Consider the following 22,846-nt stretch of genomic DNA (forward strand, 5'->3'; position numbering starts at 1 on the left):
CACCTTTGAGGCTTCAGGAAATTGTCTTTGGTAGTTCTGCTGACCATGCAACCCATTAACCTCAGCAGCAATACATCCCAGAACATCAATATTTACCCATGTCTCCTGATGAGCCTTTTGGTCCAGGGAATCCTGCAGCTCCTCTTCCCAAGCCTGGAGAGCCTTCTTCACCCTTTGGACCTGGGAGACCTGCAGGTCCTTTCAGTCCAGCTTCACTCAGACCTAATTAAACATGGTTAACAAAGATAAGAGAGCCTATTCAAATTGCCTAATAGCAGTCAAATTATTACACAAAATGAGTGGTGATTAAAAAACTACCCATTTACTACTGTCTCTGCTGTTTTCAGTAGAGCAGCTGGAATTGGTGATTTGGTGCCTCACATGCTACTCTGGTTGTGCAGAGTGAATTTAAACAATCTGCGAGATGCTGAGAGAAAAGCATATGACTGTTGTGGTTTCCCCACAAGCTCTTGCACAAGAATGGGAACATAGCAGTCCTGCGACAGATCTGCTGCCAGCCTGTATGCTGTGTCTCTCACGAGGACACACCAGACTCAAGCTTCTCGTCTTTAAATAACCTTGTGGGCTTCATGCTGCAACACAGGGATTCAGTTTGCACAGACTGCTGCAGAATGCACACAGGCACAAGTGGTGCAGGGCAGAGGCTCCCAGGAAAAGCTGCAGGGAGATGTTCAGCATGTCACTCTGGGAAAAGTATACACTAAGAGCAGCTCTCTCAGGAAAATTGTGGAGGATCTATATGCTGTAAATCATTACCTTCTGATAGACAAAGTTTTAAACAAAGAAAACACAGGTATTGTTTGAGTTGTACACAGGATGTCTGTCCATTTTCATGCATAAAACAGCTGCCACAAATTTTAGGTGCTACTTTACAAAATGACTGTAACTAAACAAGTCTTTTTGGTAAGCTCTTTCTTCACTTCTTTACTTTAGTAAAACACTGTTTGCAACACAGAACTACATTCTATTTCATATGATTGAAAATATGAAAAAATCCAGCAAAATCTTCCTAAAAGCAGAATCTGGAAACAAGTCAAAGAAATCTGTTCCTTAAGTTCCATATAATGGAGGGCTCTAAAAAGTAGTACAGAAACATTTCTTTGCTAAGTCCAATTCAAAGCAAGCATTTGGTGCTGTCCTGCTCAAATCAAACATCCATTAGAAAGAGTTTTATGATTTCATTTCATTAGTTTTCCAGAAGTGACATGGTCCTTCAGGAATTCAAGGAGAACCATCACCAGAAAAGCCTCTTCAACTCTACAGGCTGCATCCTGTTCTTACTGGCATTGAAGAAGAATTTGTTCATGCACATTCAATACCCTGAGGTTTTTCTTCAGGTCATAATTAAAGCCAGAACTGGGTGAAATAAGGGAATTTTGTGGGAAACAGTGCTCTCAATGGAGCAGTGTATGCATTTCCCCAGCTATGACATTTCTACTACACATTTCCTTTACCTGGTGTTCCAGGAGACCCTTTTGTGCCTGGCAAGCCATTCAGACCATTTAAACCTGGAAATCCATGAAAGCCTGAGGAGACATTGGGAACACATAAGTGAGCAAATCGGCAAACAATCCAGTTAGGTGGAAATGTGTAAGATGCTTCAGGGACCATACAGCACATAAGAGAAACCTGACACAGGGGAACACAGCACATAAAGGTGTAAAGCCTCCCTTCACACAAGTGCTCTCCATGGAAACTCTTCCCACTGCTCTCTCCAGCTTTACCCTCCTCGAACACCCATTAGTGACTCAAACCAAATGAGAGCCCCTCCCTTTCCAATCACTCCTCTGCTCATTTCCAGCAGCTGGTGCCTGCACGTTGCCAAGAGGGAGCTCTTTCCCACGCACAGCTGGCCCGTCCCGCGCTGCCTGCCAGAGACACTTGGCCGAAACACTGCTTTTCTGACCCAACTTCTCTCTCCATGTGCAGGCTGCACATATACCTTTAGGTCCCACTGTTCCACGAGCTCCAGGGAATCCAACAGATCCTGGCTGTCCTGGGGGTCCTGGTGGGCCAGGGGATCCTCTCAGCCCAGCATTTCCAGGAATTCCTAAAAGCAAGCAGAAAAATATTCCTGTACCACACATCACATCCAGGCTGAAACAGCTCACAGCTCCATTTTACAGCTTCTGTTCCTGCACTTAACTCATAAGATGGGGGAATAAACTATTTAAATAAAGCAAAATCAGATCCAAATCTCTCCTCATGCCACCACTAGCATCACATTTATCAAACTATTTATTTGATAGGGTTTTTTTAAATCATAGCTGTGACATTCTTCATCATTCACTAAGTAACACATGGCCAAATAACTAATTAAATTGTTTTCCAAATAAAAGATTTCAATAACAGCTTCCACTGTTCTCCAACCTTTAATCTTGATAACTATCTGGGAATCTACCTGCCAATCACCCCACAACCCAAAGACACTTATAGCCATTCTTCTGGGTAGGTTTGGCTGTAGAGAGAGAACAGACAAAAATATTGCTATGAAAGAGCTGTGAAGAAGTTGCTATTGCTTGTATCTGAGATCTTCCCTATTTGTTAATGGGATTCCTTTAGGTTTCAATATTGCAGGATTCACCATATTTGACCAGCAGGACAAGGTGACACCTTACACTACTGTCAAAGAAAATTATCATTTTCTTGCCAAACTTCTTGTTTAAGCCTCAGCTGAGGCAGGCCAAACAGGGCTAAGGAAGCATCAAGGTGCAGCTGTCACAGTCACGACATGAGCTACAGAATATCGGTGCTCAATCCAGTACCTGCTGGTCCTTCTTGGCCAAGATCTCCTGGGCTGCCTTTGGGTCCATTCACCCCTGTGTTTCCTGGATAGCCTGGTTCACCCTTGAGACCTTCTCTACCTCTCTCTCCTGAAAGGATACAAACATACAAGTCAAGCTGGAGGAAGGCATGAAGAGGGTGAGAAACATGGTATGCTGAGGTTGCAGCACTTTGCTCAGCCATTGCCTGGGCCCTGGGCTGGAGTTCCAGGGTGCCAAATGCCAGTGCAAGTTCACAGGTGCCTCCTCAAGAAGTGAAGTGAACCCAGCATTAGAACTGGGCTGGTCTCAGATGTGTTCATTATCATCCAGATTTCTGCCCCACCCCACCTGGATTGCAGGCTCCTCAAATCTCACTTCCAGGATAACAGAAATACCCAAATTTGGCAAAGCCAACCTGTTTAGTCTCTAGAATTTTGTATTCTTGAAGTGAGAAACCAAGGGCTACTTGTACCTGGAAACCCTGGGTCTCCTCTCTCTCCTTTTGGTCCAGCAATGCCAGGAACACCAACAGACTCTCCCTGGTCACCTGAAAAAGAAAGGCAAGGCCATTCTGTGGACATCAGTTTCCAGTGCTTGTCTGAGAAAATAAACCTTGCTATATCTCAAATTTGTGGAGCAAAGACAATAGCAAGTGATGCACCTGAGTCTGAAAATGCTTATAACCATCAATGGATGCAGATCCACTCATACAAATGCACAAGACATTTACAGGTACTTCCACAACATCCCTGCACTTTTGACACAAGGACATGAGAGAAAAGGGTGCTTCCTGCACTGCCCAACAGGATTCACACAGTGCTGTGGCCAAACTTTCAGAGGACCATAAAGTATTTAGGCTTGGGACGGGTCTTGTCTGAATGAAGCCTCTTACAAAGGGATATGACTTGGAGCCAGTCACTGGAGAGCAATGGACACTTCCAGATCACTACTTATTCCTTTGTCTCATTAATATTAGGACTGTGTACAATGAAAGACCACGTACACTGTGAAAGATTTCTTACCCTTCGGACCAGGAAGGCCAATAGGTCCTGGGAATCCAAGTATTCCTATGGTGCCATCTGAACCCTGAAAAAAACCAACCCAAGCAAAATTAGTCTTTGCTTTTTATTCTTGCTGTTCCAGGCTTGGGTCATGGGGGATAACAGAACACAAAGGTGTAGGAAGAAATACTATATAAAATGGCATTTAATGGTATGAGCCAAACAAAACCAATCTGGAAGTTTTGTAAGGAAAACACCTGCCAGCTTCTGTTGCTGTGTGATGGAAGTACCAATTAGAACACAGGATTTTCCTAAGAGCACTCAGAGAAGAAGAAGATACTTAAGAAGGTATTTTACCCTCTCTCCTGGCATTCCTGGAAATCCCATGATACCATGTGCACCCTTCTGTCCTGGCAGCCCAGGTTGTCCAGGTGGACCAGGGAAGCCTGGGTCACCATGAAGACCTCTCTCTTTGCTTGCTGACCCAACTGGACCAGGGAGACCAGGCTGCCCACGGCTTCCTGGGATTCCTTTATCACCTGGGTAATATACAAGAGTGGAATTTCATTTAATAATATAGACATCCAGCTCATCTGGGTCAGTTAACCTGTTACCCTAAGCTCCCCTTAAAGAGGAAGAAGAGATGGCATTAGGTCTGCAGAACAGAACTTCAAAAGAAAACTGTTTTCTCAAAATTCAGAACTGCCATATACAAGTCTTGCTAGAATGGGAATGGCAGAGCAGATAACAGTAACACTGCAGGCACTGCCAAAAGGACAGACCGTGCTCCACTGACAACGAGCCCAGATACTGAACAACTGATACTGGCAGCTAACTGCAACGTTGTGAAATACCTCTAGGTCCAGGGAATCCTGCAAGTCCAGCTAATCCAGGATCTCCTTTGTCTCCTTTGATTTGCAGTGCCTGTTCTGAAGTCCCAAGAACAGGAGGACCTGGGGGACCTATATCACCTCTGTCACCTGAAGAAATAAAAAGTCAGGAAATATTCTTGCAAAATAATCTAGCAGAGAAAAACAGAACTTCCATGTCTCCTGATGTGAATTCATTAGTGATATTTGGTAAACAGGCCAAAGTATTGAAAAATAGAAGATTGCACTATTTAGAAGAAAGATAGCAGACACAGACATTTTAGAACTGCCTCCTAAGTCCCTCTGCAGCACAGCCAGCAAAAGCCATTCAGCTGTTTCTCACCTTTTTGACCTTGAAGTCCCACAACTCCTGGACTTCCTTTTCCTCCAGCTGTGCCAGGAGCTCCTTTAAACCCATTCACTCCAGGGACACCAGGCAGTCCTGGCATGCCAGGGAAACCAAGCAGGCCAGAAGAGCCTTTCTCGCCTGCATGGAAATGTTGAGAAATAAAAAGGGAATATTAGTGTCTCCTGGTACACTGCACGCCCACCCTGGGGCAGGTAAAGGCTGCCTGGGTCTGGCCAATCACCCAAATCTGGGTAGTTAAACAAGCACATGGCACAGGCACAGAACTGTCACTTCTGTCACAGATCTCCACTCACGATACTTCCAACCAGCACTTCTCAGCTCACCTTTAAGAACCTAGTCCTGCTTCCAGTGGATATCAAACCCAATCAGTTTGCAAGAGAACAACATGTAGTTCCACAGCTCTATTGCTTTGTGTTATTCTTCAGGTATACTGTAGTGGTGCCTAAAGACCACACAGTTTGTAAATTTTTACTTCCCATTTGATTTGTGGTTGATTCTCTTCCTCCTTTCTATAAATTTCATTCACTGTTCATTTCTTCAATTTTCTTGTCTTTCTATTTTGATTTACACAACCCTTTGTCCACAAGGGCCTAAGACCTTTAAGACAGATTTCCTTATGAACATTATTTGATAATTAAATCCATAATTTGTAACTCAGCAGCAAAACAAAGGCATCCCAACACTAGTTGGGGATTCATTCTTTTCCAGCAACTTGAGCCTAAAATCAGTATCAGCAAGGTTATTTTTTTTGTGGGCACAGCAATCTCAAGACTGAAACTCCTACCTTTTGGCCCAGAGAAACCTGGATGTCCGTCTTGACCATAAGGCCCAGGTGGCCCTAAGAATCCTCTTTCCCCAGGAGATCCTGGAGCACCATCAAGACCTGGGAAGCCTTTCATACCAGCAGGGCCTTGTGGTCCTACATCCCCAGCCACACCTTTGACTCCAGGAAGTCCTGAATCAATACAAGAAAGAACTCAACAGAGGGTATTGCACAAAACTAGGACAATTTGTGGCAGCTTCCTAAGCTCTTTACACACAGTGCTGTTTTTAATGACAAATGGACCTTATGGCACATGCAGCCTACTAGAAGGCATAAAGCTTAAAACTGCAAAAGCATTAGTCATCTAATAATAAAATACCTACGAGGAGGGTTACTGCCTACATCACTACACAACCGGCAAGAGTGAAACCCCTTATGATGTATCCATTTTTGACCACCAGACACTGACCTAAAATGCACAGCCTTACCTTTGTCATCAAGGCAGCCAAGACAGAATGGGGAGCATCATTAATGCCAGCTTCTGCTCCCTACCCCATCCTCTGGGTGAACCAGAGATCAATCAGCTGGACAGGCTTGTTTTCACAAGTTCCTTATTTCACCTCGGTAGTTGAACTGTACTCCTCAAGTGCCAATTGCTCACTACAGGAACAAGCTGATTGTGCCGTCCCAAAACCAATACCATATGCACCATTTTGCCTCTAAATGTTTCTAGCTGAAGCTTTGTAATGGTTTACAATTTTAAACAAAGGCTCAAACCATTGAAAACAGAATGCTCAGATCCAAAGGAATGAAGAGAAGGAAAAATCAGGTGGCTTCTGAAAAATTACATTTGCAGCAGTAGCAGTCAATATTTGAGCTCTGTTATACTCAGGGCTTTATGCTACAACCCAGTATTCTTTTAAGCAGCTGAAAGAGCTGCCTTATTTAAGAAGACAAAGAAAACACACACACTTAAAATCTCTGCATATTAATGATTTTCTTTATAGGCTTGAGACTTTGTTACTGTCTGAGCATTCTCATTACAATGGTTCTTTGCCTTCCAGTTTGATTAGCAATGATAAGGGGTATCACCTATGGTCAATGCAATTCTTGTAGCATTAAAAGCTGGGTTGTTAGTCCATGAGCTTTTATGCTACACTGCATTTTCTCACCTTGACAGCCTATGTGAAGAACCCATAACCAAAGAGTGTGACATCAGAAATGGAGAGTTGATGATAAATGGGATAGAAACATGGTGAAGGAAAAAACAGACAAAATATGTAAACAGAAGGAACAAGGGTTCAAAAGAAATTAATGATTCAGGGAGACAACAGCTGCAAAAAAACTTAGTATTTGGAGCTTATCATCCTAGCAATGGAAGGTTTTTAAAAACAGTTGAAGAAAAGTCAAATATGCCATACAGACCACAAATGTAAAACAATAGAGAGGCAGACAGAATGCTAATATTAAAATTCTAGAAAATGAAAAACTCTATGATTTTCATCTCAAATGATGTTACTGCTTTCATTCATTTGTTGCCATTGTGCTCCAGCACTGTCATTCTATGCATCAGAAGAGCACTTTTATGTCCCAGACCATTATCTACCAATTCCCAGGTCTCTCTTTGCTTGGTTCTCAAGTCTTTCATAAACTGTTATGAAACACTTTAGTCAGTGCAGCTTGACAGATACTGCTATACTCAAGTGGTGGGGGTTTTTTTCTTCTTAAGTGCAGGGAAATAAAGTTCTCTTCTGCCCCAGCAAAGAGAAAGAAAGAGAAGACAAGTCCTTGTCCTGAGAAAGCCAACATTTTTTTGATCCAAATCACATTTCAAGCAACCTCACACATCAGAAATTAACTGTGATGAAAATGGGAAATGAAGATTAGTCAGTGATACAGCCAGCGTGTAAGAGCAAAGATGTTAAAAACATCACGACATCTAAGATGCTTTCTTCTATCTTTCTCCTGTACTTTCTACACTATTGGGGTAACATTTCCAGGCAGGAATTGCCCAGCAGTCAGAGTCAACAGGCTCAAATTCCGCACTCTATTACCCCTAACCAGAGGCTGGAGCTCAGTCTGAGCAAATGCCAAACCTCTCCCACACTTCAACACTGAAGAGCTCAGCTCAGCTACGTGTCTTCACTGGAAAACATTACATACCTGGTGCTCCTGCAAGGCCAGCTGGCCCCAAGGGTCCTGGTTTTCCCTTAATGCCAAAAGGACCTCCAGGGCCAGGAGGTCCCCGCAGTCCAGGGACACCTGAATATCCTGGATGACCCTGTTCACCTTTAATACCCAGGAGGCCTAGTCTTCCATCCAGCCCTGGAAACAGAGAGATGGGAGGTTACAGAACAAATAAAGCAAAATTCACACTTTTAACTAAAAACTGAGTTTTAATAAAAGCCTTTGAGTTGTATTAGATTCTACCAGAAAACCAGCAAATCGCCACCTGCGAGCAGCTCAGAGGAGTTGCATCATCTTAAAGTGATTGGAAAGAGGAAGGGTCTTTGAAAGAAAACCAGTTTGATATTCCCAGACACAAGCAGTATCAGTGCTTACCTTTTGGCCCTGGAAATCCAATATCACCTGTAAGCCCTTTATCACCTGGAAGTCCAGGTCGGCCATGCTCCCCCACGGTTCCACTCTCGGCACCAAATACATCTCCAGGAGCTCCTTTTATTCCAGCTAAGCCTGAAGCACCCATTTTCCCAGGCAAACCATCTGTTCCATCCAGTCCTGGAAGTCCTTGTGAGCCTTGCTCTCCTCGAGGTCCAGGGAAGCCTTAAAGAGAAGAGCAGCAAAAGTCACTCAGCAGAAGTACAGAATAGCTGCTTCCAATGGCACCTCAAATAAAATACACATTTTAAAAATTTCCATGAAAGAAAAAGTTGCTTGAAAAGTTGCAGAATATTTCAGTACTGAATTAGAAACAATAATTGGTGGTAGAAAGTGATGAAACTGTTGAAAGGTTTAGGATTTTGGGGGGTTTTTTTGCTTTTATTTTCAAGAAAAGAATACTGTAGAAGTGTGTAGGAGCTGCAGGTACATAAAACATTCCAACCTTGGCTTCACTAGTTGGCAGGTTAAGCAAAAGGACAAAACCCCTAACCCTCATCACCTTTGCTTCTTGCTCTTTCTTTACACAACCATCAGAAATTCCCATGGCTACAAGGAGTCCAAACACTGGGTACAGCTGCCTTCACCAGAGTACCACAGGGCTTAAAATAAGTGTTGCACACTGAATTTGTGGTTAACCTAAACTGGAACAAAGCACATGACAATGGTCTCTGGAGAAACAAATTGTTGATTGTCCTCTTTTCTCCCAGTAGTAGTACAGTGTTATAGGCAGGTGATAAAAATCCTGAATGTTTCCTTTGTTTTCTCTCAAGCTGAAACCATTTGCTTGCATTTGCAACGAGCACAATGGAACTCTCAATGAAGCATCATGAATGTATGAGGCAGAAGTGGGCAAGGTCAGATAACTCTTTTGATAAAGTATTGTACGAATTAATCAGACAATAAAAAGAACTCCAGCAACTTCCCTCTTACCAGGTTCCCCTTGCAAGCCTATTATTCCTGGAGACCCTGGCTGTCCTTTAGACCCATGTAACCCAGGTTGGCCTGGAATGCCAGAAAAGCCTTTGCTGCCTTTGGGACCTAAGGTAAAAATATATTAATTAATGATATCAACAAATGAATAGCAGAAGACAAAAACACAGCACAAGAAAACAGTATCAGATCTTTTCTGCAAAGCTGCTGCTGGACACACAATTTAAGCTAAATAAAGTCTCAAAGCTATGGCTGTTCATGAGCTACATAAACACAGAAGCAGAGGGTTTGTGTTCAAGGCTACATGAAAGCTAAAAAATGGTGCAGTCCATATGATCCTCCATGGGATTTAGGCCTGGTCACTTTGGGAAACAAAACGACATTGTTCTGCCAGTTAACCCTCTGGAATAACTACCACTTGGAGAAAAATTAATTAGGAGGTGTTATCTTCCTTGAGGAATAAGTGCTGCTTGGCAGTCAGCCAGTCATTACATCATCTTGTCTCCCTACCTGGCAGTCCTGGAAAGCCGGGAGTCCCCGGGGGCCCATATGCTCCAGGAACTATGCAGGGCAAGGTGATACCTACAACAAAGAAACACTGAGCTTGCACACAGCCCCTTTCAGGCACAGAACAGGAACATTGAGTAACCAGAAGTTTTTTACAAGACCTATCATAAGTGGCTGTGAGTGAACTTATGCGCATCAAGCACTGCTGACATCTCAAATGTGTGATGCCAAACAAAAGGTATTCAGAACCTGGTAATTGTCTCATCTCATCCCTACTGCTGACTTGCTGCATGACCAGTAAAAGTCAGCATCTACTGCTGTGGACTTTTTGTAGCACGAGCCCAGGATTCCACCCAGCAACTTCTCCTTCCTATGGCAGGGGCTCTGTGACTCCAACAGCTTCGGGTCCAGGCTCAGAGCTTTCAAAGTCAGTGTGAGCTGACAGGTATTCTTAACTGTTAAAACTTGAGCAAGTTCCTAAACTGTGTAAAACCAGTATGCTGTAGTGTGAAATTCTAAAATAAATGTGCATGCGCACATTAAGGTGACACATATATGTAGAGAGAGAATACTAACAGATGTTTAAAACAAACTTCTCCCCTAGAGGTTAGGGCAGAGATGTGCATGCATGGAGGGTGGAATAGCAAGGATTTTTTTCTTTCAGCCTTACTCTCAAACTGTTTCTTCTACAGTCTCTCAAACTAAGAAATAACCACAGGGCTTAAAAGTTTATCAGCAGCAAAAAAGACTCATCAGTTGCAGAGCTCTTTGACTGACTCCCACCTCTTAAAAAAGGGCTCTGTTTGCACTAGCAATCCCTCTTCAGTGGAATGAAATTTATGAGTCATTATCAGAGTTGCCAGCCCATCACATTTACCTGAACGATCTCCAACACAAAAGAAACATTTTATTTCTGCTCTTCTGCAGTCCTATGTGAGCCTGATGCTGAATGCTTTGTAAAACAAAGCACTGAGGTCCTTCCCTGAGACATACAGTACAATAAAGAACGACATTTTTCAAAAACCAGGCATTTGGGATACAACCGGCACTGAAAGGGAAGTCTTAATTAACAGAGTGCCATTCACATCACATGACCTTAAGAACTGTCTCATGCGAGTTTTCCAAAAACCCCTCTGTACAAGAGCATATTCTGTATTTTACATTATTAGTCAGCAGTAGAATACCTGAACAATGGATATTTCATGTGAGAATAACTGAAATGTAAATACAACTGTTTCCTTGTAATTATGTAAGTAGGGCTTACTGTAAAAATTATATAATCAAAGCTTTACCTTTCCCAGCTACTTAATACTTTGCCTTCTCACAGTTTACACAACAATATCTGAGTATTGAGGAAATTAAACAATTATGAAACCATCATGTCAGGCATTAAAGTAAAATATGGGCAACTCCAACATTTTTGAGTAATCACATAATGCCAGGTAGAAACAGTCTAGCTTTTTATAAAATACAGAGTTAGACTTCCAAAGCCAGACTGTTTCACTCTGGTTTACGGCACAAACTCGAAAATTCTTCAGTGCTGTCTTTGACATGGTAACTTCAGTAAGTCACAGACAGACTCTTTAAATGTCTTTACTAATTTTCATTATAAGGCCTTTCAATCTGGACACTATAAGAAATTATTATTTCTTCCACCCACACACATTTCTTTAATATTACATGAAATTTACTACATCAAAGGGTCTTTTAATGTATGCAAATTATTTCCTAGTATGGGAGGAAAGATGCATTCACAAGTTTTCTTACACATCTTTATGGAGGTGCAAACTGAGCTGGCTAATGACTTACTCCCTTTCCCACGTATTCTGACTATAGATACTCTCCTACAAAGGACTGTTCATTGTTCCCAAAGCTTTGATGCAGCATTCATAATAAGCTGGCTTCTGATGTGCTCCACAGAATATCTGGAGTTCACATCATACACAGAGCATTTTACTTTTCCTCATCTCACAATGCAATTTTAATTTAGCGGATTCCGTAAGAGACAATGTACTGAACAAAGATGTAAGCATTCACAACTAGGAATTAGATAAGCTTTTAGCATTTAGCATGTGACTTGAATTGGAAAAAAAGCTTATGCAGACTAGCATTAATGCTAGCTGTCTCCTCACCCCATAACAACAAGCCAGCATGACACCGGTGTGAGGCAATATCGCCATCCGGCACATCCGGCGGCCTCCTGGTGCTGCCCTGGCCTTGCTCTCACCCCCCTCTGGGTCTGAGATTCCTCTGCCAACTCCTCTCACTGTGGTGGTCTTACCACCAAGGGTTTTGAACTCAGAGCATCACTTTATCAGTCCAGAAATCTGTGCCACAGTATTATGTCTGCAAATACATTACTGGCTCTGCATTATTGACACAGACAGAATTACAAACCTAGAAGCCCAAGTACATGCAGCATGGAAAATACACTGAAAATCAGCAGAGACAAAAAATACTGTTTACCTTAAGTTATGTTTAAATGGCTGACGTGGAATCAAGACATTGGGAGCAGCTTTCTGCAGTCATTTTGTAATGAAAACATTTCCCATAAATGTTTAGACATGAATTTCCATGTAACTCAATTTGAGAATGAGCATAAAACATCATATATGAAGTATGATCAAACCTGTATTTACCTTCATCACTTGTCATTATGGTATGCTTTAGGTGCATATAATGACACACCAACTGAGCCAAACTACAGTACCTCAGGAAGCAAACACAGCCCAGAGCTGGGTGCACAAGTCTTAACTGAACTCCTTACCTGACTGTCATGACAACCTCTTCTCAATCAACACCTGTTCATTCATACAATGTACTACCATTTAGTCTTTTAAAAACCTGGAGCTCTTATTTCAATAATAGTAATAGATCTGAAAACTGATTGAGACATCTCAGATACTAGTGAATTACTATTTTTATCTGGACAATGAATTACGTGTTTTTAAAAACCTAATTTTATCACTCTTCCTAACTACCTTTGGTGTAAAATGGCTCTCCAGCAATAGTCAGGGAGTAGGTCCAGCTAATACTGTTAGTATTAGCACTGCTTGAGTATTTATTGCTTATTATCTATGTCCTCCTGAACATGATAACTTGAGGAAGCTGTGACTGCTATGTGAGGTCTGGTGAGCCCACAAACGAGTTTCAACTAATTTCAAGAGCAGTCTTTACCCTAATGTAATCTTCTGGCCTGGCCACGGGCACAGCAGTAAGTTGAGTACCATTTGACTTGCAGATTTACACCATTTTAAAGTAAGAGCAGACCCAGTAACACCTACCTGGAGGGCCTGGAAGACCTGCTTGTCCTGGAAACCCATCCATTCCAGGGTCACCTGGTGGTCCACGAATTCCACTAGGACCTGGGTATCCAACACCAGGAGAACCAGTTTCTCCACGATGGCCCTTGGTGCCAGGTAATCCTGGCAGCCCTTTTTCACCTGGGAAACCCAGTCCACCATCACCCTGTGCACAGCAAAGACAACTAGAGCTGAAAATCAAATGGATGCAGAAAGAATATCCATCACTGCCATTTTTAAGAGTGTGTAAGAGTTTGGTTTGTTCTGTGCAAGGTTCATGTGAGCCTGAAAAGATATATAGAAACCACTGTAAATTATCCATCTTTATTTTAAAATGCAGCAAAACTAGGTGACTATTACAAAGAATATTTTGTTGTATTTGCCAAAATGCAAATATTACATATTCTGAAAGACATTTACTTTTTTTTTAATTAGTAAGATTCTGGTGTGATTTTTAAATTTCAATTAGGCCTACAACATCTTTTGTCTTTCAGGACACAACATAGAACAGCATTAGGGTGTACTGAAGTTTATCTTTTGATAGAGGCATTAGGATTGCCAATTATTAATCCTGACCAAGACAAATTTGTGCTCGGGGACTGTGAGCTTTTTATGTATTTGGAGATTTACCACAGGGATAATCAGGACTAGTTTGCCAGGCGTGGCTGTTTTCTCTGCTCCTTATTCCAGTTCTGAAACACTGCTGGCTAAATTAATCTGAACTTACTGGAGGGCCTGGTGGGCCTGGCAACCCTGGAAGTCCATCCCTGCCCGGAGTTCCCGGGATGCCTGAAGGTCCTCTGGGCACTGTTGCACCGCGGTCCCCACGAGCACCTTTGATTGTTGCATAGGATGGATCCCCTTTTTCTCCCTTAAGGCCTGGAAGTCCTTGCTGACCAGCTGAAGCCTACAGACCAACAGATAAAGAAAAGGAACATGAACATACAAAGAAAAGGCTTTGCTTCTTTAAAATGTCATATGAGGACAGGACACAATGACCGGATCAGAAAGAATCTCCAGAGGGTTTCCTATTGCATACATTACCTTGGGACAAAAAAAAAAAGAGAGGGGTTTGATTATTTTCAGCTGTTTCTACTGTCACTACAGCTCCACAGTGGCAAGGCAAACCCTGATAATAGTGACAGCAATCTTGCATGGCATCTGGGAACATTACATCACTCATGATAGAATGAGACCCAAGTAATGAATCTTCTTCCCTATTGCTTGGCGTGCTGCACTTACTGACACTGATAAAGATACTCTGAAGACAAAAGACTGGTATCTTTATGGACTACGACTTTCAAAAGTAAATACTTGCAATGAGCAATGCTCAGCACTTTGGAAAATCCTATTTGTTATGGTTGCTGTTTGATAAAAAGCAGAGCTCAACTCTCATTAATGTATTAAGCATACAGCATTTAGGAAGCAGACTGCGGTGCACAGTTTTTATAGCTATGAGCAATGATGTGGAAGGATCTCCCTGTTTGATTTTTCAGATCTTCTCTCCATGCACATGTACAACTGCTTCTCCAGCCAGCCCTCACTTAGGAAGAGCCCTGGATCTAATTCATGTATGTCTACTTCCAAGAAATCCTGGGATGAGTAACTGTTACCACTTTTCTCTTGACTGATGAATGTGCAGTTCTCAGAACTTAAGAACCATTTGTTCTCCCATTTTTATAGCTGATAATATCTCTACTTTCAGTTTCTTTACACAGATCAGTTTCTAGGTTGCTTTTTTTTTTAATCCAAACAAATAGAAGCAATTATGAAAAAAAAAAAAGTGTTCTGCTTTCATTAAATTCAAGACCAGCAATTGCACATGGGCACTCCTGTAATTCACAGCAACCAACATAAACTCCTCCTGCCTTACCGGAGGGCCTCGCAGTCCTGGTGCTCCCACAGAGCCTGGGTCTCCACCAATGCCCTTGGCACCAGGCACACCAGGGCTTCCCGACAGACCTGGTGGACCTGAGATGCCTTTTAGACCAGCTCTTGTAACTCCTCCATCACAAGCACAATCACCTGCCTCTCCTGGAAAACAGTCAAGACTCCAAACTGAGTTTCATTTGGATAAACACCCTCTTCAGTTGCAAGATTTCCAAAAGCAGTATTTGATTCAATTAAGACAAAGCTATTCTCATATGATTTGATTTTATGCCTCCTCTGCTCAGGTGATGTGAGTGCCAAGCAAGTGGAGCTCAGGTTTTCTCCAGTTTAATTTCCATGCAATGCCCATCACCAAATAACCATGTGCAGCATGAACCTCAGCACTTCTAGACCTCTTCCCAAAGGTTAAAAATTCCTAAACAGATGGGTTTAGGGGAGTTTTAGGGAGGTCTTGTGCATTTTTGAAGACATAGTTATCAAAAACCCCAAATCCATACTCACTCTCACAGTAGGTTACAATGACCCCCTGAATTGTGAGTGGCTATGGACCCAAACAATCACCAAGCACAGTGATATCTGTGTCATCATGGCTTTTGCTGCTGGTTCTGTCACACACTTAGACCCAAATTCTTACAATTTTTAGCACAGAAAAGAATAAAATTACGTTTTCCTGCCATTTACAGCCTCTATTGCAAAAAGCAGTGAAGAAGATTTTATTTCTAAGTCTCATGGCTTTAGAGTATAACATACTTAGCTAATTTTCTGGGTATGAGATGTTTATCAGCTTATTTGCCTGAGTAGAATAAGAAGAAATATGATTTTACTGGCAGTACTGGGCACAAATTTCTGCAAATTGCAAAGGCTGTTGGCTCCTTCAAACCCTCCTGTGATTTGTCATAAAGACACTTACAACTCATCCCTCAGGATATTAACCACATGTAAATATCTGTCAGCCCAATGACTGCTGAAAAGCTCTCTAAAAACAAGAGTCAATTACCTTTGTAGCCCTTTGGACCCAAAGCTCCTGGCAGCCCTCTTTGCCCAGGCTCCCCCGGGGCCCCAGTCCTTCCATTCAGGATTGTCCCTGGGGAGAATGAAGGGCCTATATGCAGAAAGAAGGCAAGGAAAAGACATGAGAAGGCTGATTACAGCTCATTACTGACTTACAACATCAGTGATGCAACTAGTACCAGACAAAACTGCAACTGTGGACGTTACACAAGGAGATGGATCTTGGTTGGTACCACGGGCTGCAGTTCTCTGCCGTATTTGCTTCTAGCTTCTCACATAGAAAACCAAAAGCTCTCACAGTGTGGATACAACAGAGTTTCATTCCTCTACTCTGCCACTGCACTTTTTCACAGATTTACCAGTTGACCCAAGAACTCACCAAACTATGGACAGTTAGTGTAAAGAAAGGCAAATGACTTTCATTCAGTGGCTGCAGCTCAGGAAAGACACTGAAGGGCAAAAGGGTTAAGGGGACTTTCCCTGTCCCTCACTTCATGACTGCAGGATTGTTGTCTACATCTCTTTATATGCTGAATAGAATGAAACATAAGCTGGTAGGAACAGCAGTGGAAAGTGACCAAACATAATCTAAAAGTACACTGTCTGAAAACCCTTCCCCTCCGTGACAACAGTAAGATGGAGTGCTGACCAGCACCACCTGATGCCCCATGGAAACAAACTGCAACCATCAGCTAAACACAGCTACAGGAGCTTTACAGACTGCAGAAAAGTGATCCAGATTTGACTAGCAAACAGTTATTGATAAGAGAACACTTATTTCTTCTCCACAGAAAATCATTTTATCAGACCATGCTCACCGGCTCCATCACTGGAGAGTCCCCTGCTCTGAAGGGTTGACTCTCAAAAAACCCCAGCTTATGGCAGAATGGTAAAACAGTTTTGTAAAATCAACCCTGATCATGTAATATTCAATTTCTGAGGAAAACAAAACAATGCACAATTAATCTAATCAGGACATCCATACAAATAAACATGTAAAAACAAAATCCTGTTTCCTTAGGTCTGGAAACTGTCTCTTTAGGCATCCTATCTGACTCCTGGTACCCAAACTCACTGCTCACAAGACAGACATTTACCTCAGGTTTTCATTAGGTCACGGTCTGTTCTTGACCTAAGTGAATAGGAGACTAGCCTAGACCTTCAAAGTCCTTTGTGTCATAAATTGTGTCTACACAGCTTTGTGCTTCAGTCTCTCAGGCTACCACACTTAACAATAATTAGGTCTATTGTTTTACTTTATAGGAGTATCTGATGATATATTTAAGTCTATGAACTACAATCACAATGAGGTGTCAGTCAAACATTTACGATTTACAGACAAATAATCCTTACTGGCAAAGAACTAAATATATAAATGATTATTTATCCTATTTCAGTCTGAATCCAGTACAAAAATAGATGTAAAAATTCTACGTACGTGGTGAACCAGGCAATCCTGGTGCTCCTGGCAGACCTGGTAAACCACCTCTGCCGGGAGGGCCTGGTAATCCAATTGTTGCTCTTCCTGGTTCTCCCACATCACCCTTCACTCCTGGAATACCTGGAGACCCTCCAGGGCCCATTCCATCTAGACAACAATGACACAATGAACAGCTCTCCAGTAGCAAACACACTGAAGTATTTTTAATGTTAAGGTAATTACCATTGTACCTTGAACTGCAACCATGTTAGCACAGAACAATTTATAATTGTACACCAATGAAAAAGCACTAATTGGAGGGATCAACTGGCTCCCATTTACACACTCCTTTGGTCATCCAAAAAACTTCACAGTACTGCATTTAAGTCTCACTGTTCAATCAGACAATTAATTATGTAAGACTGAGGGGGGTTTATTTTCTGATTTTCTTGGTAGTTCCTAGTCTCTGGATCATTGCAGATTCAGGCCAGAATTTCCCAGATGACATTCAAGTGAAACAGAAATTTTTGAGTGAGATCTTTGATGGGACAAATAGGTTGCACTCCCAGTGGGTTTATCAAGCCAGTCTGTTAGCTCTTTATTGTAAATATAAAAAGTCGTCAAAAAATTTCAAAAACTTTCATTATAATTTAAAATGTAGGAAAACTTCTGCCAATCAGCACATTAAAAATGGAAATCAAACCACAGCCTCCTGTGTACACTGCCACACCCTAATTCTGTTCCCATCCAAGTCAACACGACTGGCTTCCCTATGTGTCATCCCTGCCTCCTATTTCTCATACAGCAGCCTGCAAATCAGCCAGCTGAAGGAGCAGGGAGAGGCTTGCTTCAATACCTTCACCATCTCCAGGCCACTACCCAGAGACTTCTCCACAAAACCCACACCCAGAGCACAGACAGCAGCTGCTTTACCTCTCTCCAGGCCTGGAAACCCTGGAGCTCCTGGAAGGCCTGGTAAACCAATGATCCCTTCATCTCCTGGAGGACCAGGTATTCCCGGGTTTCCAGGGTCACCCGGGGCACCTATTAAGGGAAAGAGGAAAACAAGGAAGAAAATCTCATCAGAATTTCTGCTGAAAGACTGTTCAGTCAATTACCGTAGTGGCCACTGATCTCACAGATAGCAGAGGCTGCCAAGCTCTGAGCAGAAAGCCTGTTAGTCAAAGGTAATAATATTGGGAAAAATTGCTCCTGAGTTGTTAAAGAGATTGTTTCAAACTTGACTACATGTGAAGGAGAAAGAATAGGAGAGACCATACAATTTGTCCCCTTACCTTTATGGCTTTAGAGACTGTTCCCATGCAGGCCTCAGTCAGCTGTGGCATTAATTAAGCTTATTTTCTCAACAACATTCTTACCACATTGGACAACAAGTAACAGCAGAATGACATTCAGAGCACCCTTTACCAAGCAGCACCAGGAAGCCATTTTTCCTTGGTACACTGAAGACAGATTGAAGTGTGTCTACAGAGCAAACACAGCACTTGCCCGTGCTCACACACAGCCTGTCTCCCAGGCAAGACATTTCATTCTGCCTTGAAACACATCATTCTGCAATGTGGGAACGAATGGCTTTCTGTAAATTCTGAAGTGATAAAAAAAGGACTAAACATATGTGTATCAAAACAATACAGAAATAAAGGAAAAATAACAAGGGAAGAGTTAGACCCCATATACAATGTGGGGAAGTGGTAAAATACAGTAAGAAAGAAAGTTGGATCAGAAGAAGTGCTTTAGATGAGTTCCAAAACAAAATGGAAATGTGTACCTGAAATGACTACCCCTTCCCTGTCAATAACAACAGGAGGGCCTGGGGGACCGATGTCACCTAATTCACCCTGTAAAGAAAACAGATTCACACCACATTCAGATGGGTGATGGAGAGGAGGCTGCTTGTCAGGAGACAGACTGTATTACTGTGCAAATGTCTGCAGTCATTCACTGAGTAACCATCATTCTTTGTCTTGCTGAAGAATTCACTTTGTTCTGCTATTCATAATCATCTGCTGTCCTGACTTACATATCTGATGAAACTGATGGCTGCTTCAGATAAGATGGCTGCTGCTATCCAACTATCCTCTGAAGGTCTCCAATTACCTCAATAGGAAGCACAGACATGTATATACAATGTGTACTGGAGACCAGTTATGTCAGCACACTGACCAATATCAGGTAGATAATATCTGTTCACTGGTAAGAGCTATCTCATTTTTAAAAGCTTTCATCACTGCAGCTATTTGTTGCCTTGGGATACTGAATTTCAATAACAGAAGCTTACAGAAAAATGGATTCCTTCACAAAATCATCCAGGTAGAACAAGCAAGTTGTGACAAACTGCAGTGACATTCCTTCCTCTCAGTGACACTCTCAAAGAGTATCAGATCCTCTTTAAAAACGCAAGTGCAAAATTTGGCTTTTGTCCAAATTGCCATCATATTTATTATATAAACACCATGCAGTGAGCCAAGGCAGTGCACACTTTGTTGCTTCTTCCAGTAATACTCCTCTGTACATAAATTTCTACTTCTTCCATGTGGTCTGCACAAAAATCCCTTCAGTACTTGCATTTTACAAGTCTGCAATCTTGGTGGCAGATCAGTGTTTTCACAGCAAACTACTATCCAATCATTTTCCATTCCGTTTCCAGCTGTCTGACTGCCCAAGTTGTAAGGCACCCAGAAAATGTCTCCTATGCATCATCTACCTCCAGTCCAAGAAATTGAACACATTCTCAGGCTTGTCCATACTTGTAGATCTGTGATCCAAGACTTCAGATAGCCTTGGCAACTATCTCAACAGCCACTTACTTCCACCTAATCTTTCCTCAAGAGTCCAATAAATATGGCATTGGTGTAAGGATAAAGGAGACCAGAAAGGCTACATCTACAATTCTAAGTCATGAAGTTCCATGATTAACATTGAAGAATTATTAAAATAGCTGAGCATTCACAGCTCAGCAACCACTCATTTCTATGCTTAACAATAAAGTGAATGAGGAACTGAAACACACTGAAATTTACAGTGATATAGGGGCAAACAGGAGGTTTGATTGAAGCAATGATACTTATTTATTCATGCAAATACCTTAAAAAAAACAGTGCTTTAGTGAGAAGTTACCTTCATGCCTTCAACTCCATCCAGTCCTGGATAGCCTGGAACACCTGGATGGCCCTGCAAAATCACATAAGGGAACAATGATACACAGTGAGACAATAAGTGGCATTATTTGTTAGCTGAGACATCTGCAGAGCCTGGACTTAAGTCACAAACCCAATTCTTTGTCCTACCAAACATTTGAAGAAGAATTAAAGAGAAAACTGATGGCATCAATTTCTCAGCACTCACAAAATACCAGAGCTCCTTCAGGCCTCCTTGTGCTGTGAAGATGGTAAGCAGGCTGAAGGTATGCAAATCAGGAGAATACCTAGGGGTTCCCACAGAAATGTAGAAATGCTTGCAGAATGAAGAGTCTAAAACATTCTTTTCCTTGACCCACACATTTTCCCTCTGCTCTTTTCCCCTTGTAAAAAATGATTGGCACCAAAACATTTAAAGTAACACTGGGAAATGCAGCCCTCCGGCTCCCCATTTCCTGGTAGCATTCTCAGGGACACCAAAATTCCCCTTCTGGGTGTCTGACTGGAGATCTACTGCTTTTGTTGTGTAACATATCCAAACTGGCCCACTACAGATTTCAAATCCCATTGCCATAGATGATAAAATAGGATATTCCAAGAGCTCTGGAACAAGGAACTTAAACTTCGAATCTTGCCTGTGATTCTGAAGCCTTGGGCTGCTGCAGCCCCCAGTATAGCTCACAACCAGTATTGTTGAGAAACTTGTCATAAAGGGCTTGTTTTTAATGATATAATTTTAACATACAGATATTAATTAGATCATACTGGACAGACCATCACCTGCACTATATTTTGAAAAGGACATACATAAAACAAAATACAGAAGAAAGTGACTGAACACATAGGGTTAATTAAAGAGACAGTTCAAGGGATCTACAGTGTTTGATGGATTTTCTACTTAGCTTAACTATTTCAATAAGGCAGGTATATTTATCCATCAGAGAACTGGAGATACGAGATAAGTAGATCTTAAGCAGTTCAGAGGGCTTCTGTAATTCTTAAGTACAGTAAAAAATAAAAGAAATTTCACCTTTCTCCCTGGAATTCCATCAGATCCATCCAGTCCCAAAAGACCCTAGAACAGCACAGAAATCAGCTTTTGGAGGCTCCATCTCAGCTTGACCAGACTTCAAATATCTCAGCATCAAAGAATGAAAAAAAATTTTCAAAAGGAGAAGCTACCACTGCTTTTCTTATATCTCAATTATTGACAATGTGAAGAATTTAACATAATAACTGAAAAAAGCAGGCTTATCTTATTTAACCATTGTTTTTCTAATAGGCAGTTCAAGTTAAGGAAGTCATGGTGTCCCAACTTACTAGGAACTTAGGTGTTACGTTGTAATCACAAAATCAATAAATCTCAGTGTGGTCAAGACATTCTATCTGACAATTTATTCTGCACACGCCAAACAGAATGTCTTGGTCTTTCTGTTGAGTAGGAGCACATCTCTGGAGGGAATGCTTCTGTTGATGAAAGGCTCACTTCACGTGTTTGAGAAAAGGCATTTAAGGACTTTGTGATGTTACCTACCCTGCCACCTGGTAAGCCAGGCACACCTTTTTCTCCTTTTTCTCCAACACCTCCAAAGCCCTGAGGAAAAATGTCAACATTAAATCTCTGTGATCTGTTTGGAATTTAACAGCACATCCCTAAGTAACGGGAACACAAACCCATTTATTAATACAAAGAGTACAAAAAGGAGACAAAGGGAACTGACTCTTTCTGCTGGGACTGTTTTGTCCCAGAAAGAAAAATTTCTTTCAACCAGACTTGGCAGTATGTGCAGTACAGAACCTGCTTTATTCCCCACGACTTCTATCCATTTAAACCATGGCACATGTTTCAGTAGCAACCACAAGTGACCCCATGTTATAGACAGCAAAGACCTGCCAATGCTACTCGGTATTCTATTCTACATTGAGACATTATTTCAAGCCTCATTGCTTAACAGCAGCAGCTCAAGGAATGCTCAGAGCACGCTTTTCCCTTCCAAAGCCCAAGAATGACACAAAACTAGCATTTTCACGCTCAGTATTTGGAAATGTTTGGTGGCTTTCCCAGTCAGCAAGAAGTATCACATCCAGAGACAGAACACCAGGATTTAATTTCAGCAAGAGTTACAGTAGTTAAGCAATTTCCAGGCTTCAATCTTAAAATATCTTACGGTTGTGGTTAAGTTTGCACATATGTTCAATTTCACCAGCTTCAATGGG

At 41.9% G+C, this 22,846-nt stretch overlaps 1 protein-coding gene across 2 annotated transcripts in view; it reads right to left on the reverse strand.

The window, feature by feature from the left end:
• The window catches only part of COL4A6 (collagen type IV alpha 6 chain), a 119,574-nt gene that overhangs the window by 5,943 nt on the left and 90,785 nt on the right, over nucleotides 1-22,846 (reverse strand). The window contains exons 14-38 of one of the 2 annotated variants that reach the window (XM_042028830.1): nucleotides 22,164-22,223; nucleotides 21,660-21,704; nucleotides 20,610-20,663; nucleotides 19,261-19,330; nucleotides 18,405-18,515; nucleotides 17,490-17,639; nucleotides 16,038-16,142; nucleotides 15,024-15,184; nucleotides 13,878-14,057; nucleotides 13,133-13,316; nucleotides 9,852-9,923; nucleotides 9,342-9,449; nucleotides 8,352-8,573; nucleotides 7,953-8,114; nucleotides 6,962-6,970; nucleotides 5,811-5,981; nucleotides 5,000-5,143; nucleotides 4,642-4,767; nucleotides 4,145-4,326; nucleotides 3,809-3,872; nucleotides 3,259-3,333; nucleotides 2,787-2,894; nucleotides 1,964-2,071; nucleotides 1,476-1,547; nucleotides 97-222 (exon numbers count right to left, since the gene is read on the reverse strand). In XM_042028830.1, the coding sequence (XP_041884764.1) occupies nucleotides 97-222; nucleotides 1,476-1,547; nucleotides 1,964-2,071; nucleotides 2,787-2,894; nucleotides 3,259-3,333; nucleotides 3,809-3,872; nucleotides 4,145-4,326; nucleotides 4,642-4,767; nucleotides 5,000-5,143; nucleotides 5,811-5,981; nucleotides 6,962-6,970; nucleotides 7,953-8,114; nucleotides 8,352-8,573; nucleotides 9,342-9,449; nucleotides 9,852-9,923; nucleotides 13,133-13,316; nucleotides 13,878-14,057; nucleotides 15,024-15,184; nucleotides 16,038-16,142; nucleotides 17,490-17,639; nucleotides 18,405-18,515; nucleotides 19,261-19,330; nucleotides 20,610-20,663; nucleotides 21,660-21,704; nucleotides 22,164-22,223 (2,869 nt within the window). The remainder of the gene's footprint in view (nucleotides 1-96; nucleotides 223-1,475; nucleotides 1,548-1,963; nucleotides 2,072-2,786; nucleotides 2,895-3,258; nucleotides 3,334-3,808; nucleotides 3,873-4,144; nucleotides 4,327-4,641; nucleotides 4,768-4,999; nucleotides 5,144-5,810; nucleotides 5,982-6,961; nucleotides 6,971-7,952; nucleotides 8,115-8,351; nucleotides 8,574-9,341; nucleotides 9,450-9,851; nucleotides 9,924-13,132; nucleotides 13,317-13,877; nucleotides 14,058-15,023; nucleotides 15,185-16,037; nucleotides 16,143-17,489; nucleotides 17,640-18,404; nucleotides 18,516-19,260; nucleotides 19,331-20,609; nucleotides 20,664-21,659; nucleotides 21,705-22,163; nucleotides 22,224-22,846) is intronic. The other variant, XM_042028837.1, reaches the window with a different exon arrangement.

This window comes from Corvus kubaryi, unplaced genomic scaffold (genome assembly GCF_017639235.1).
Source record: "Corvus kubaryi isolate FWS band 111438036 unplaced genomic scaffold, C.kubaryi_AGA036_p1.0 130, whole genome shotgun sequence".
In the NCBI taxonomy this organism is placed as follows: Eukaryota; Metazoa; Chordata; class Aves; order Passeriformes; family Corvidae; genus Corvus; species Corvus kubaryi.